General features: G+C 46.9%; 1 protein-coding gene across 1 annotated transcript in view; it reads right to left on the reverse strand.

Annotated features, from left to right (window-relative positions):
• Window positions 1-15728, reverse strand: part of Prkn (parkin RBR E3 ubiquitin protein ligase) — an 884626-nt gene that overhangs the window by 128935 nt on the left and 739963 nt on the right. The window contains exon 9 of the mRNA XM_048354412.1: window positions 6995-7056. Coding sequence (XP_048210369.1) covers window positions 6995-7056 — 62 coding nt within the window. The remainder of the gene's footprint in view (window positions 1-6994; window positions 7057-15728) is intronic.

Genomic DNA, 15728 nt, shown 5'->3' on the forward strand with positions numbered 1-15728 from the left:
GCTTTATATTTTATGTGTGGAGTAAGTTATTCAGTCTTTATGTGCATTCGCTTGTAGATTCTCTTAACAAGAGGACATGTTCACTTGAAAGTCCAAGATTCATGGAGGTTTCAATAAATTCCCATTTTAGAATCTAAATAATGAGTCTGGGGAGAAGGCAATAAAGTCGACGCTGTATTCTGCCGGCCTGCAGGTAGTTAGAAGACACAGGTTGGGCAGCAAACTGTTCCCTAACGAGGCTCAGGTCGCAAGTTCAAGTTCCATGGGGACCCGTGTGTCCCCTTCCTGGGCCCTGCGGCTCTGGGCGGGGTCCCGTCTGGGGGTCAAGGGCGTGGTGGCCAGCGGGGGTGCTCACCCCGGGACCCCTGGGCTTCGGAGGCTGCGCTCCGTGCTTCCCGGGGAGAGAAGGAAGGGAGGAGCGGGGCGCCCCGCAGCCCCGAGGAGGCGCGGGGGGCCCCCCCGGTGGATCCCACGCTGTCCGCGCTTCCCAGGCTGCCTGGCCTGGCCGGGCCGCAGAGCAGGGAGTGAGCTCGGCGTAGTCACTCTGGGGTGTTCTCCAGAGTGTCCTTTTGGGGGCACTCAGGTACAGCTTTTGGGGCTCCTCTGCCTTTCCCCCATCGTCGCCGTGTGCGTGCCGGCTGTGCCAGGCCCCAGGGGCTTCCTGCCCAGCGTCTCCCCCTCTCCTGCGGTCTCCCCCGGCACGAAGGCGGCCCGGCGCTCGGCTCCCCGGAGGAAAGACTGCTCCGAGCGCGGCCATGCTCACCAAGGCGCGGCCACCTTCCTCCCCCCGCCTCAGGGGAGGCCCTGGCTGCGCAAGGGAGGGAGCCCCAGAGTCTGACAGCCCCCCACCCCTCCGCCCCAACCCCCCTTCCCTTCTCTTTTTAGCCTAGTTCACAAGAAACAACCACAGAAATCCTGCAAACTCCTCGGCCCGTTTCCCCCAGTCACCATTAGACAGCAGCAAAGCACAGTTTACGGTGCAGCTTCTTCAGATGATAAAAAATGACAACGATTACAGAGGCCCGAAACCGAGGGTGAAGATAGTTCCTCTTGCCGTGCAGAGAATGCCGCGTTGGTGCTCTCGGGTTCCTTTGGTACTTGTCGCTGTTGTTCGTGCAGACACCGGGGCTTGAGCGCAGGGTCTGAGCACTCTCCCTGACCATTTTCTGCTCGGGGCTGGCGTCTGCCACGCAGCGCACAGCTCTAGCTCCAGCTTGTCGGTGATTGCGTGGAGCGGAAGCGTCTCAGGCGTGGACTTGTCTCCCTGTGCTGGCTTCAGAGCACGATCCTCAGATCTCAGCCTCCCGAGTAGCTAGGAGGACAAGCACGGTCCCAGGTATTAAGTGCTCTTGTGGGTTTAAGTACCCTTCAGATTGCCAGTCACCTTGTCCATTTGCAGGTCGACGGCCTGGGAGAGTCGGAGCCGCCTCAGTGGTTCCCGACAGACCCACGGCATTCTAATTCTCTGCGCCACTGCTAGCATGGATCGTCACGTGCCTGGACCTCTGTCGGCTGCGGATGGGGGGAATGGCCTGAGCATGGGCCGGGCCTTGTCCACCACGTAGAGCAAGCGTGCATTGGTACGTGGAATCAGAGGCCCGGAGGAAACAGATCAAAGGCAAAAATAATGAGAGCAGCAGACTGCATCCTGGAAGGTGACGGATGACGCACATTCCCCACATTTCACGTGGCGCAGGGCAGAACTTTGCCGCTCAGCCCGCAGTGGTGGGGCGGGGGCGGGGGGGAGGGAGGGAGGGGGTGGCCTGCAGATTGGAGCTGGCAGTGCTGCTTCTCATTCTGTCATCTTCCTGGGCTTAAGTGTGACTTGGCTGCCAGTGTGAATAAACCACTCACCTACCCTGTCATTCAGACTTAATTGTTCATCCTTGGTGACTGATCCTCCCTCCCTCCCTCCTTCCCTCCTCCTCTCCCTTTCTTTCTTCCTTTTCCCCCTCTGTCCCTCCCTCCCTCTTTCCCTCCCTCTTCTCCTTCTTTTCCTCCTCCTCCTCCTCCTCCTCCTCCTCCTCCTCCTCCTTCTCCTCCTCCTCCTCCTCCTCCTCCTCTGCCTCTTCCTCCTCCTCCCCCCTCCTCCTTTTCCTCCTCCTCCGGTGGCACTAAGGTTTGAACTCGGAACCCCAGTTTTCTATGCAAGTACTCTCCCATTGGGCACTCCCAGCTCTTTTGCTTTGGGTTTTTCGTTTGTTTGGTTTTGGATTTTTCGCTTTTTCAGGGAGGGTGTTCCGTTTCTGCCTCTGCTGACTGTGGACCATGCTCTTGCTACTTCTGCCTCCCGAGTAGCTGGGATCAAAACTGTTCATGTCCACACCTGGCTCGCTGGTGATTGTCTTCTCACTCTTTTGCCATGGTCACTCTCAAGGCCTTATTATACCAAGAAATTGTACTGAAATACCAACTCCTAATATGTCCTTTTCTAGCCACCACCTCCTGCCTTTCCAGTTCCCTTGTCAAAATAGGCATGTCACTCAGTTCTTCAAGTTCATCGAGAATTCTAATCAGTCCAATCGTTCTCCTTGGCTACTGGCCCTCTTCAAGTTGAATTAACTTCTGGTCCGACACAGATTCCTGAACCATCAACACTGCCCGAAAAACACAGATTCCCAGATCTCCAGTCCTCTTCATCTGGGCGCTGAAACCCGGGCAAAACCCGGGCGCTGTAACACTTCCTCCATCTTCCTCCAGAGAATGCTGCTGGACAGCAGGACTTGTTTCCAGGTCACAATTTCTCCAGTGCCGGCCATCAACCCAGAAGAGCAGTGACAGCGTCCTCGTGCTTCTGTTACGTTTCTCCAGAGGCAAGTCTGTTCTTCTTCCTGCCCAAACCGAAGCCTGCCCCCATCCTGGGGACAGCATACCCCGTGTTTCCCTGAGGAGCAGTGAGTCCCCAACAGTACCTTCTCCTTATTCAGCGAATGACCTCCTCCACGTTGAGCTCTCTCCTGTGCAGAGAAGCGCCGGCCCGGAAGACGTCTGCCCTTGTGGGGACAGGCGGCCCCCTTCCTCGCCCCGCTGCCGGCTCTGTCCACGCCCTCACGCCGCCGCCGCACACACAGTTCCGCTCTTTCGTAAAGTCTCCCGTCCTTGTGTGACCTCCGGTTTCACACATGACTTGTTTCCTTTGGGGCTCACCTTGGACTTGGGAAAGAGTTTACTGATCTACAACGTGATCATATCCTTGCTGAAAAAAAAACTAGGCTGCAGAGCGGAGGGGACTTTATGACTGGGAATTATCAAGGCAAATCAGAGAAGGGCCCCAAGGCTGAAGTAAACATGTTATTTAAATTCCAAGGAGCTTAAGTTTTATTTCAAAAGATAATGGCTTAACAGCATTTAGTGATTCATTTGTAATCCAGATCTCAAAAATGAAAACACCTATTAAAGGTCAATGAACACAGAAAGGAATCACAGTGGCGTACCTCTCTGCTACCAGCAATAAATTCAGTGAGGAGGTCTTACCAATTCACATCATCCTTAGTGGACATCATACTTAGTTTAATGCATATTGTGCTGCTACTACTTCGGTGCATTGGAGGGGTGTAACCAGTATTAAACATCAGAATCATTTTGGTATGATGTTCCCTTTGCAACTTTACTTATGAAAATGCAAAGATATGGCTGAGTCCTGTTCTCCTTCTACGCAAAGGAAACCCCAAGTCACTGGGGCCAACATGCTTTGCTGTCCCCAGCACCTCTGAGGGCGTGTCCTGTCCCTCTCGGTCATCAGAGCATTCCCCGGCCCTGGGCTGTCCCTCTGGGATGCCTGAGCCCCCATGGGGCTGGGGGGAGGGAGGCGGGGGCGCCCCCACACCCCCGGGACTTCCACGTGGGGCTGCACCGCTGCGTCGCCCCAGCAGCAGGACGTCTTCCTTTGCCCCCAGCTTTCAGGCCGGGGGGCGGCGGGGCGGATGTCCCCGGTCCCGGCTCTTCAGCTCTGCGGCTCTGGAGGAGGGGGCGCCTCCCTGTGGTGCCAGCCACGCCACGCCAGGTCCAGCACTCTGCCCTCCGCGGCCACCCACGGCAGTCCTGAGCCTCCCCCGGCCGTGGGCGCCGTCACGGGAGACGTCCAGGCCTGTGGCGCCTGAGCCCCGGGCGTCCTCCCGCCGCTTGCTTGCTGGCGCCCCTCTTGGCCCACGTGTGCTGTCCGTGGATGGCGGGAGCCCCGCGCCGAAATCCTGACGCCCCACGCTGTCTGCCCACCCCGGTGGATGTTCCCCCTCGGGCAGCCTGGCCTCCCTGCACATCCACCCCGCCGCCCAAGTTCCCCCAGCCCCTGCGCTCCCCAGGGACACGTTACCCCCTCCTCTCCCTCTCCCCTGCAAGCCGCTCGCCTCGCGTCCTCATCCACGGACAGAAGTAGAAGGCAACTCCTGCCCCGCGTGGCCACGCGCATCTGCTCCCCTCCCTCCCGTCCCAGCCCGGGCCTCATCCTGACCACTCCCCCCAGTGACTTTTATGTGGATGGGAAATGGCCAAGGTCACCTCAAGGTCACCTCCCCCCATGCCGTCAATCCCAATACTCCTCTCCCACCCCCATCCTTCCTACTAGATGAATCTGCCACACAGACGGTCACGTCTGCAAAGGTTTACGTCCTTCAGGCTTCTCGTTCATAGAGTTGCCCAAATCTCTCCCCACCCTGGCCATCGATCTTGATTATTAACTTCATTCCTTTGGGGAGGCCCTGGGAGACTGGTGAAGCCCCTTCTGGATGTGTCTATGAATGCATTTCCAGAGACGAGTGACTCGTGGAGCAGCAATGATGATGCCCCCCCCCCCGCCCCCCCATGACAGCAAGCACCACACAACAGGCTGGGGGCCTGGAAGGAAAGGAGCTCAGGCAAGAGGAGGCCAGGCAGGGCGGTCTCGCTCTCGCTCTGCTTCCCTGCCACCGTGACAGGAGACCCTTCGATGCACCGCGCTCTTCCGTCACGGTGGGCCTAACTTTAGGCCCCAAGTGATGGAGCCAGGCTGACCTTGGCCCCCAACCTCCGAAACCTTGAGCCCAAATAAACCTTTCCTCCTCTTCACCAGTCTCTCTCGGGTATTCGTCTGGCCCACACCACGAAAGCGCGTCATCCCATTCCAGCGCCGCCTCTGCCGCACTCGCCTCTCTTCTGCAAGATGGCGCCGCGCGTGGCCTCCCTTCCGCGGGCCCCTGCGAGCAGAGCAGGCCGCCCCTTCAGAGCCGCCATGCCGCCCTTGTCCCTCGTGGAGCTCCCCCTTCCTAAGTGTCACCAGACTGCTTCCCCTGACACGGGTCAGCCTTTACTCTCGTCGTATCAGCTCAGTGAGACCTCCCTGGCCACCCTAGGTAAAATGTTCCCGCCCTCCCCACGCTTCTACTCCGTTTGGTTTCGTGTTGCTCTGTCTACCATCGCATAGGTACTGAGCGTGTCTATATAGGGGAACATAGCTTTCCCCAAGCAGAATGCGAGTGGCGTTTCCCCTATGCCGTTCTCTTCCTGCGAACAGAACTGATAAACGGCACACAGTAGGAACTGAATAAAGGATAGAAAGGAGGAACAGGGGTCGTTATTGCTATGAAATACTATGTTGCATAATCAAGGTAATATTACTTTCGATTATGGCTCTATTAAATTTCCAAGAGAATGCAGAGTGGCCTGACTTTTATGTAAATGTTAGGAGATGATTACAGTTGGCCTTTTCCCTACAAATTACCCAGTGATTCTAAAACAAATATGGAACAATTTGCAAATACTGGCACAAGTTAGAAGGAAGGCATCATTATCTGAACAGAAATGTCAGGATCACCGAGATCCTGGCGTTGGGAAGCCATTCCAGTTACCACTGAAAAATGACAGTCAAGGACAAACGTTTTCCTAAATAAGATGTGTTTGGGGAGTCAAGTAACTGACTTTTGGTTTTACTTATATTTGAATAAAATTTATGCCTGATAGTCTATCAGCCCACCACATCAGCAAATGGAGGAGGCAATGAACAATCTGTTAATTCAAGGACAGTAAGATTATTCCAGTTTCATATCCATCCCTAACCAGTCCTTATCTGACCTGGGCAGTCAAACTTCTTGACACACACAAAACAAACCCAAACCACAGAAACCAAACCTCCTGGGCTCTGTCCGCACATTGTCTGGTCAGAGTGGGCAAAGACAACCTGAGACGACCAAACCCTTCACATAAAATGCCATACTCTTTACATCTAATCGACATCATACTCCCATACACCTTAATCTGCTCTAGATTACCACTGCCTAATACAATGTAAATGCCATGTAAATATTATATAGTATTTGTCTTTTTTACATTTGAACTATTTTTTTATTGTCATATTATTTTGTTGGCTTTTCCTAAGTATTTTCTGTCTGTGTTGCTTGAATCTATAGATGCAGAATCCATGGATATGGAAGGCCAGTTATTTTTTTTCAGTAGTCAAAACTATACACATGAACCACACATTCACACACATATAGCCCAATCCCCATACACACAGACATATACACATATATGTGTACACACACACACACACACAGAACATATTTAAATAGTCTGTGCTTCAACTGGGCTATCCTTTGCACGACACAGGTTCACCTCCGTATAGAAAGCGGCTGCTGCAAAATGCATATAACACACACAGTACTATGAGCTGGAAGGAAGAGTTTCTGCACCCGTCTCCAGACCCCACGTCTGGGACGTCTTTGTCTATCAATCCCACAGACATATTTCATCTGCATTTATTTGTTTTCTCCTCTGCCACCACACAGCGCCTGCTTGCTGCTTGAGTCTTGAGATGAAGCGCTCTGGCAGAGAGCAGATGTACCAATTAATAACCTGTCAGGTCTGATGGATAGAAGAGGAAAGCAGCGTCCTCACACAGATCTCCAGCAAGGTTTCCTTCCCCATTTCGGGGCACCATGGGTCAGCAGACACGCGCGGCCTCCCTGGGGAGCACCCAAACGGTCTCATTAGCGTCCATCTTTCGCAGCACGGGCTCACTCACCTGCTCTTCTCCCAGAATCCTGAAGTGATGGAGCTCTTTAATCAAGGAGTTGCGACAGCCAGCTGTTCAAAAGGAGAATCAATCACAAAAATGTCATTCTCATTCCATGCAGTGACACACTCTTACATAGTTAGGACCATCAGCGACTGGGGTTGGTATTGGGGAGGACACAAATGCATACAGCAAACTTATGTCTATACAACCACAAAGGCACCACACCTCCAACGGACCTACAGCTGCTGCCTGGGCTCCAACTGTAACTCGAGGACTGCCCCCTTGTAGGCCTCTTCATGATGACCCAGCCTTTCTAGGGCCTTTGTATGTCATCCCTTCCCAGTCATTAGACATGTGCCCAGCATGTCACCTGTGGAGACTGTGGGTTCTCATGTACTCATCGCATCCTGCTTCTTGGCCCTCGGGGCCAATTTTACACCAATCAAGAGGAGAATGGAGACACTGCTGCTGCGCACACTGCTGTCACAGTTTTCTGAGGCTTGGACCTCCTCTGTTCCCTTCGTGAGCCCATGCCACACCTACGGTGTGATCTTGCACTGGAGTTGGGGAAAGGGGTCTTTCCTGCCTTTGCAGGACCTGGGAGTGGGCTGTGGCAGCCTTACTGCCACCACTTTCATGTTCCGTCTAACAAATCCCCGTTTCTGAAGGCTTTTGCCTTGTCTTTCTCCAACTGAAAAATGATATAAGTAAATAAATAAATAATATATACATGCCCATACTGATCCAGGTATAAATTTATAAATGCTTTCTATCAGGTAAAAAAAGTTCCACTGTGGTCTTTTCAATAGAATAATTCTACCATATTAGGTGTAGTCATTTATAATATTAACTATGATAACAGAATTATTCTGAAAACCTGTTTCTTTGAGATAAGACCTATGGATCACATAATCTGTTGAGTTTTTAATAAGGAAATTGTATGCCAGGCCTATACAAGAAATCACTGAGCTACTTCTTCTTTTGCTCAGCATTGTGGCACAGGAAGGGTTGAAGCAATGTTTTTCTAGGCGAGGGAAGGCTGAGAAATGACACTGACGCCACATGGGGGAAGGTGTCCTTAGCAGTGTGTTTCTGTATTACTCTGCAAAGTTGGATTGAAACCCACAGGGAAATGGAAGAAATGCCTCATAGGAATACGATGGGATGTTGGAAGACATAGCAGAGTACTGATGCAGGATGTTTTAAAGAAAAAAAATTCAGGGAAAAAATAAGCATCAACTTGATTGGCGCATGGGACGCCCAGATAGTAAAACTACTTCTGGCTGAGTGTGGTGGTGGGGGGTTCCAGAAGAGATTAATTAACACTTGGGTTAGTAGCTTAGCTACAGAAGATCTGCCATACATGCAAACACACATGAAGAAATTCTCAATAAAATCTAGTATATATCTAGCACACATTAAAAAGGTCACACACTATGATTAAGCTGATTTCATTCTTGGAAATAAGAGTGGTTCACCATATGTAAATCAATAAATGTAATACAGCACATAAGTGTAATAAAGTACAAAAATCACACAATCATCTCAAATGGTGCAGTAAAAGCCTATGATTAAATCCAATATCCTTTTATGATAAAATCTCTGAAGAAACTAGGAAAGGAGGAAATGTGCCTCAGAATAAAAAAAAGGTATATTTAACAAATATCTGGACAATACCATACCTAACAGGGAAAAACTGAAATCAACTTAAGTCAGAAATGAGACAAAGATGCTCATGCTCCTACTTTTATTTAGTATAGTACTGAAATTCTTAGCCAGAACATAAGGTAAAGAAATGAATAAGGAAGATTCAAATAAGGAAAGTAGAAGTCAAATTATCCTCATTTCCATGTGATTCATTTACTGAGGGGCACCTGGGTCGGTTCCATATTTTAGCTATGGTAAATATGCTGCAATGAACATGGTTGTGCTGGTAGCTTTAGTATACACATGATCGAATTCTATATGTAAAAAAAATCCTGAAGATTCTTCCAAACACCTCTGAGGTCTGATACAAACCTTGTGAAATATATAGCAGGATATGAAATCAATACACACACAAAAAAGCAGCAACTTTTCCCTATACCAACAACAAGCAGGCTAAGAAAGAAATGAGGGAAACTATTCCATTCATAGTAGCTTCAAAAAACAAAAAGAAAACCAACTAAAACAGAACAACAACAACACCACAACCCTGGCAATAAAATTTACCCAAGAGGTTAAAAACCATTTGCAAGGAAAACTATAAAACCTTAATGTAAGAAATCAAAGAAGACACCAGAAATTGGAAAGGCCTTCCATATTCTTAGATTGGTAGAATTAATATTTTTAAGATGGTCATGAAAATGATCTTCCAATTCAATGCAATATCTATCAAAATCTCAATCACAGAAAAAGAAAAATCAATACTAATATTCATAAGGAAGAATGAAAGATCCAAAATAGAAAAATTAATCCTGAGTAAAAATAGTAGTTCTGGATGCATTATAATACAGAAAAAGTAACAAAACCAGCATGGTATTGGGGCGTAGAGACACACACAGACCAATGTGCAGACTAGAAGACTTAGAAATAAAGCTATACAGCTAGTTATCTAACATTTGATAAAGAACACAAGAACGTATTTGGAGAAAAGGCATTTTCAAGGGTGTTGGAAAATTAGTCATCTGTATGTAGGAAATGGAAACTAGACTTTATTTATTACTCTGTACAAAAATCAACTCCAAATAGATCAAAGATTTTAATGTCAAATTTGAAACTTTAAAATTACTACAGAAAAATATGGGTGCACTGAAGATAGGAGCAGAGGTAATTATTTTCTAAGCTCAGAAAATAAGAACAAGAATTGCCATGTTGCACTATATCAAATAAAAGAAAGTTTCTGTACCACAAATAAACATTTACCAGAACCAAAAGACAACCCACAGATCTCAATCAATAACTAGAATAAAAAGCATTCAAAAATTAGACATTAAAAGAACAAATAACCCAATTAATAAATGGGTAAATGAGTTGTCCCAAGAGTGCCTAGAAAAAGACAAACAAAGGGCTGGCTAATAGATAATACATGTTCAGTATTGTTAGTCATAAATGAAAAGCAAATGAAAACGACTTCAGTATTCCATCTTACTCCCATCAGAATGGCAATCAAGAAAACAAATTGCAATTGCTGTGGAGAATATGGGTGCAGAAAGAACACTCACACATTGTTAGTGTAAATGTAAATCATTACAACCACAAAAGAAATTGGTATACAGCGTACTCAAAAGAAGTGGACCTGCCTTATGGCTCTACCTACCCCCACTGGGCATATATTTGAAGGAGTGTAAATCGCTCTATGAGAGGTATTTACAAGTTCATGTTTATTGCAGCTCTGTTCACAATAGCCAAATGGTAGAATTAGCTGAGCTACCTAACAACCAATAAATGGACGAAAAATATTATCTATACCTATATCTACCTACCTACTATATACAAATATATATACACGTATATATATTTGTGTACATATGTGTATGTGTGTTTGTGTATCTCCCATGGAATATTACTCAGACACAAAGAAAAATGAAATAATGTGATTTGTAGGAAAGGATGAACTAGTGTTCATAATGTTAAAAAAAATCATGAAGCCAAACATTGGAAGTATTTGTTCATCTGTGGAATCTAGATGGAAAGAGTCAATACTGAAGGATCAAAAGCGATGTTACTTTAACGCTTGGATGCCACAAGCCAGATATCCCTGTGATAACTTTTCTGATACCTTCTGCTTAAAAGCCAAGAGGTCAGAAGGATCGTGAGGATAACTCATTTGCACAACTACTTAAAAGATAACGATGATATAATACAGCCAGCCACTGGTGGTTCATGCCTGCAATCCTAGCTACTCAGGAGGTTGAGCTCTGAGGAGTGTGGCTTGAAACCAGCAGGGGCAGGAAAGACAGTGAGATTCTTATCTCTGATTAACCACCAGAAAACCAGAAGTTGTGCTGTGGCTCAAACTGGTAGTGCTAGCCTTGAGCAAAAGACCTTAGGGACAGCACCCAGACCCCGAGTTCAAGTCCCAAGACTAACAAAAACCACAAAGAAAAACCAAAGAGTGATCTGTATGAATACATATACACACATATATATGAGCATATAAATAAATAAAAAATATGTAGATCATAGCTGTAACTGTGGGACTGTTTAGTGGCACAAGAGAGGAGCAAACGGGAGGGTGGAGAACAAATAATATTGAAATTTATTGTGCCTACATATGAAGATTGCACAAGGAAATTCATTGGAAGTTTTAAGTAATAGAGGGTGGGGGTGAGGAAAGAGAATAATTAGCTAGACTAAAACATACCATATGCTAATGTGAACTATCAATATTATAACGTTTAATAAATTAACATGTAATAAAATGATAGGGAAGTTTTAACACAGATATATAATAAAATGAGAGAAATAAAACAGGCTCTGTTGGGGTGGCGCTATTGGTGGACAGGTGTACATCATATGAACATTGTATGCACGTTTGGGAATGTCACAAGGAAACTCCATTATGCAACAAATATATGCTAAGAAAAGCAAAACAAGAAATAACGAAGCCTCAATTCTCTGCTTTTGTTTGTGAATATCCTTGATCCTTGAATAATGAATGAGCCAGGTGTAAAAAAATCTATAGCTGACTTCAGTTTTGTACTTTCATTTATATTCACCTTGTAAGTTCTTATTTGAGTCTTCTGGTTATGGAAGCAGGAACTATTAGTATCTCAGTTTATATCTCTCTATATATTTAAAAAACACTATCTTTACACATTTTTTTCAACCTAGAAGTTTTAAAGGGTTCTTCCTTTATCTAAGTTGTCTTTTATATTACTCACACTTGAGGAACATGGCTTTGGCAGATTTTTATTCTAGGGGTAAAAAAAAAAGAAATAGAATTTGAAATTAGCTTATCTTCAGTGCTTATATTCTGGCATCCTCCTAAGATAGAAGTATAAAGATTGATGTCAATGACAGCTCAAATACAAGCCTCCCTTGCAGAAGACCACATCATTCCCAGAAACACCTGGCCGCTGCGATCGTATCTCACAAATGAGGATGGATGCGGCGCCCAGAGCAAGCAGAAGAGCAGCGAAGGTCAAGATGGGCAAGGTCATGGAGTGGTACCTGTAAACCATGCTCTCAAGCGAGCACATATGCAGGAAACTGAGCACAAGGACAGGAATTAAAAACCACAAAACTGGAAATGCAAGACAGACTCACCGGATGTGTAGGGAATAAAAAAGCTGGCATAAACAAGACGGAATTGCTCTATGAAACCCTAAGTAAAAACCAGATGAAAGATGGGAAGTTAGAAAGGAGGGAATACAATTCAGGTAGCAAAGCACCCACTCCTTACGCGGCCACCTTGACGTCATGCACAGAACCCGTCCACGGGAACGTCACTGTGGGCAGATGCACTCTTGTTTACTGATTCTTGTATCCATGGGATCCTGTTTCTAAATCTTTTCTCAGTGTGCTTTTCAATCCTCCCTTCCCTTTGAATATGCCTAGCGTTTACTACCACATGTGGCTTGCGCACCGAGGCCCTGCCCTCCCAGAAGTCAACGGAGCCATCTTCAGGGAATCCTTAGGTATTCCATTCCATCTGGGTTGATAAGAGGAAGGAAGGAAGACATGCGCCTCACAACTAAAGACCATGAAAAAGACCATGTTAAAGTCTTTGATGTGCTCTTTTTTTCAGCCTACTTCTGAGAGAGAGAGAGAGAGAGAGAGAGAGAGAGAGAGAGAGAGATGCACGGTCAAGTATCTTTTGTGTATAAGCAAATATTGCACAGAGATGGCAGTAAAGAGCTGCATGTCTTGGAGTTGGAGGTGTGTGCGTGTGCGCGTGCACGTGTGTGTATGTGTGTGTGTGTGAGGGGGGGTGTCTCTGTGTTGTTCACAGTGACTCTGTGAAAACCAGAGTCTCTTGCTTTTGTCTTTCAGATGGAGAGCAAAATGAACCAGAATTCTATTTATGTTCTTCAACCAAGTCCATGTCCTTACAGCTACTTCTTCCCTGTGATGGCCATGGTGGTGTAAAGCAGAAGTTAAGATGTTACATTTTACATTTCAAAAGGGCACATACTCAGAATTCCATGTACCCCACTTATTGTAACCCTCAGACTGGTATAATTAAGTCTTATACGCTCGATCTACATTTTTATGTTTGAGGAAGAAATATACTCCTGCAGAGACATCAAAAACTTATGCACAACACAAAAGCAAAGCCCAATAAAATTTAAGGGTCCAAACTACTCATCATGAAGTGACTGCAAAAGAGTTCTTTTGTGGTAGAGCCAATATTATACTCACACGGTGTGTCTTTGTACTCTCTAAAGGAGCTAGCACATTTAAAAGTGATTGTGTGGCTACACTGAATGCACGCACCAGTGACAACTCAGCAAAATCCACAAAGCGTCTGAAGGCTTCTACCCACAGCACCTATTGTGGACTGGTAAGCGGTTTGTCTGTTTCTTTGTTGCTATCCATCTCCACACCTCCAATACAAGTTCCACGTGACTGGAGACTGTGCCCCTCAACTGCTTCCTCTAGAATCTCTTCCAAAATATTAGGCCAAGGTGAAACGAGCATGGCCTGGGTTGCGGCTCGCCGGGGAGACTGGTGAATCTACGCGGATGCTCTACTACCCCCAACACACGGAGACCCCACCAGGACGGTCACGGGGCAGAAGAGCCCCAGCTCACAAATAGCCCCACGCCATCTTCCCTTCCTAAGAAGTTCTTTGTCTGAGAACTGCTTTACCCATATCAAGCTATCCAATTCCTCCTTTCTTTTTTTATATTACTATCTTAAATTATTATTACTTGACAGTCCTAGGGCTTGAACTCAGGGCCTGGGTGCTGTCCCTGAGCCTCTTTGTGCTCAGGGCTAGTGCTCTACCACTTGATCCATGGTGCCACTTGCAGCATTTCTGAGTAGTTTATTGGAGATAAGATTCTCACAGACTTTCCTGCCTGGGTTGGCGTTGAACCTCGATCCTCACATCTCAGCCTCCTGAGTAGCTAGGATTACAGGGATGAGCCACTCGTGCTTGGCTTTAACTTATCTTTAAGTAGTGTGGAAAGGTGTTCCGAGTCAGCATGTCAGCCTATGAGTACAAGGCATCTTGATCACCATCAGCTCTTCCGTCCTTCTCCTCCGTCTCTGTCCCGGAAGTCAGCCTGCTAGCCTCCTTGCACCCGTCTAAACTTAGTTGCTTGGATGTTCAAGTCAGCATAAATCCGTGTTCCTGGGTCGTAGCTTTTTCCGGCTCAAATAAACACTCCTGGTTTCTTAATCAAATTGTTCTCCATTTTTCTTACACAGTAGGACCCAGCAGTAGTCAGGACAGGGCAAGAGGTGAGCAGGTAATAACTGCAGGGCAAATAAGAAAATACAGGTGGAGAAAGCCAGGGCCCTCTAATTGCGAACAAGAGCTCTGAAATGTACGTGGCTTTTTATGCCCTTCAATTCTGGGCCAGAATTAAAGATAATGAGCAAAAAGCCCCTAATCAATATTCTCAAATCTCCACAAATGAGCTATTTTATATTTTAAGCTCAGTACTTAATTTTCAAATACAAAATATTAGTATACCACTACCCTACTGATGAAGAGTTTATTGTTGTTTAAGTTCCCTTTCCCTGTGGGCCATATCCAGCTAAAAGTAACCTCTAGAAAGAGTAGAGCTCTATTATCAGTAGAGAATCAGAAAGGGCCTACAAGATAGGTTTAGTTCAAAGCCACTGTGAGAAGCAATTACTCAGACCGTTGCTGAAATGTCAAAATACTTTTCTTAACACAGCCACACAACTGCCAAAAGCAATCTGACGAATTTTGTTTATGTCAGTGACAATCAGATCTAATTCTTGGATTTCCTATACTTACTGGCATTTAATTCTTCAGTGATCAGAGCCTGATTTATGTAACACGTAGTATGGCATTGAAGAATAACAATGTCTTAGTTCTGAACAAGATGTAGTTGTTCTTGTTCGCTGAACCTCCCTCTCAGCACCAAATTCCTTTGGGTACCGTGGTTGACAGACATGACGGAGTCTGCCTCCACACCCCACTGGCAAGGATGGGGCTCTCGTGAAGAATTCCACTCTACCAACAAAGCATTCTTGTGAGAAGGATCTAGATGTGGAATGATGGAGACCGTATCACATCCTTCTAAGCTTCCATGAAGATTTTCTTTCCTGGCACAATCACCTGACTGCTTGAAATATGCTGCAAGTCTGTGCGAATGTAGGGGGAGCGCCGATGTTTCCCCCCACCCCGTTCTTAGGTCTGCCCGTGCGGCCGGCAACCTCCCTGCTGGAACGCGGCCCCTGCCTGGTCTCTTGCCTACCCTGCGGCCGGCTGAGCCTGTGCTTCTGAGAGGCATTCTCTTGCTTCACAGGGTCCAGTGTTTCTGAACTGGCCGACCTGGCGGCTTCACTGGAACACCAGACAGTGGCTTCATCGCACCCTGCCTACAGCACGCCACCACGCCTGCTCGGAACGCAGGAGCAAGGCCTGCCCTGCCGTCCCGTTTGTGGGTGTACCCTGTGTCGCCCCAGAATGCGCCTCTGTGACAAATATTTGTGCACTGAAGGCAATTAAGGAGCAGCAAATAGAGTGAGCCCATATTAATTCTTCCCTGCAATCTGCCCAAAGGCCAGGTATACGTTCTCTTTGCTGGAGATGATGCTTGACCTCAGATGTGCG

This window comes from Perognathus longimembris, chromosome 9, assembly GCF_023159225.1.
Source record: "Perognathus longimembris pacificus isolate PPM17 chromosome 9, ASM2315922v1, whole genome shotgun sequence".
Lineage (NCBI taxonomy): Eukaryota > Metazoa > Chordata > Mammalia > Rodentia > Heteromyidae > Perognathus > Perognathus longimembris.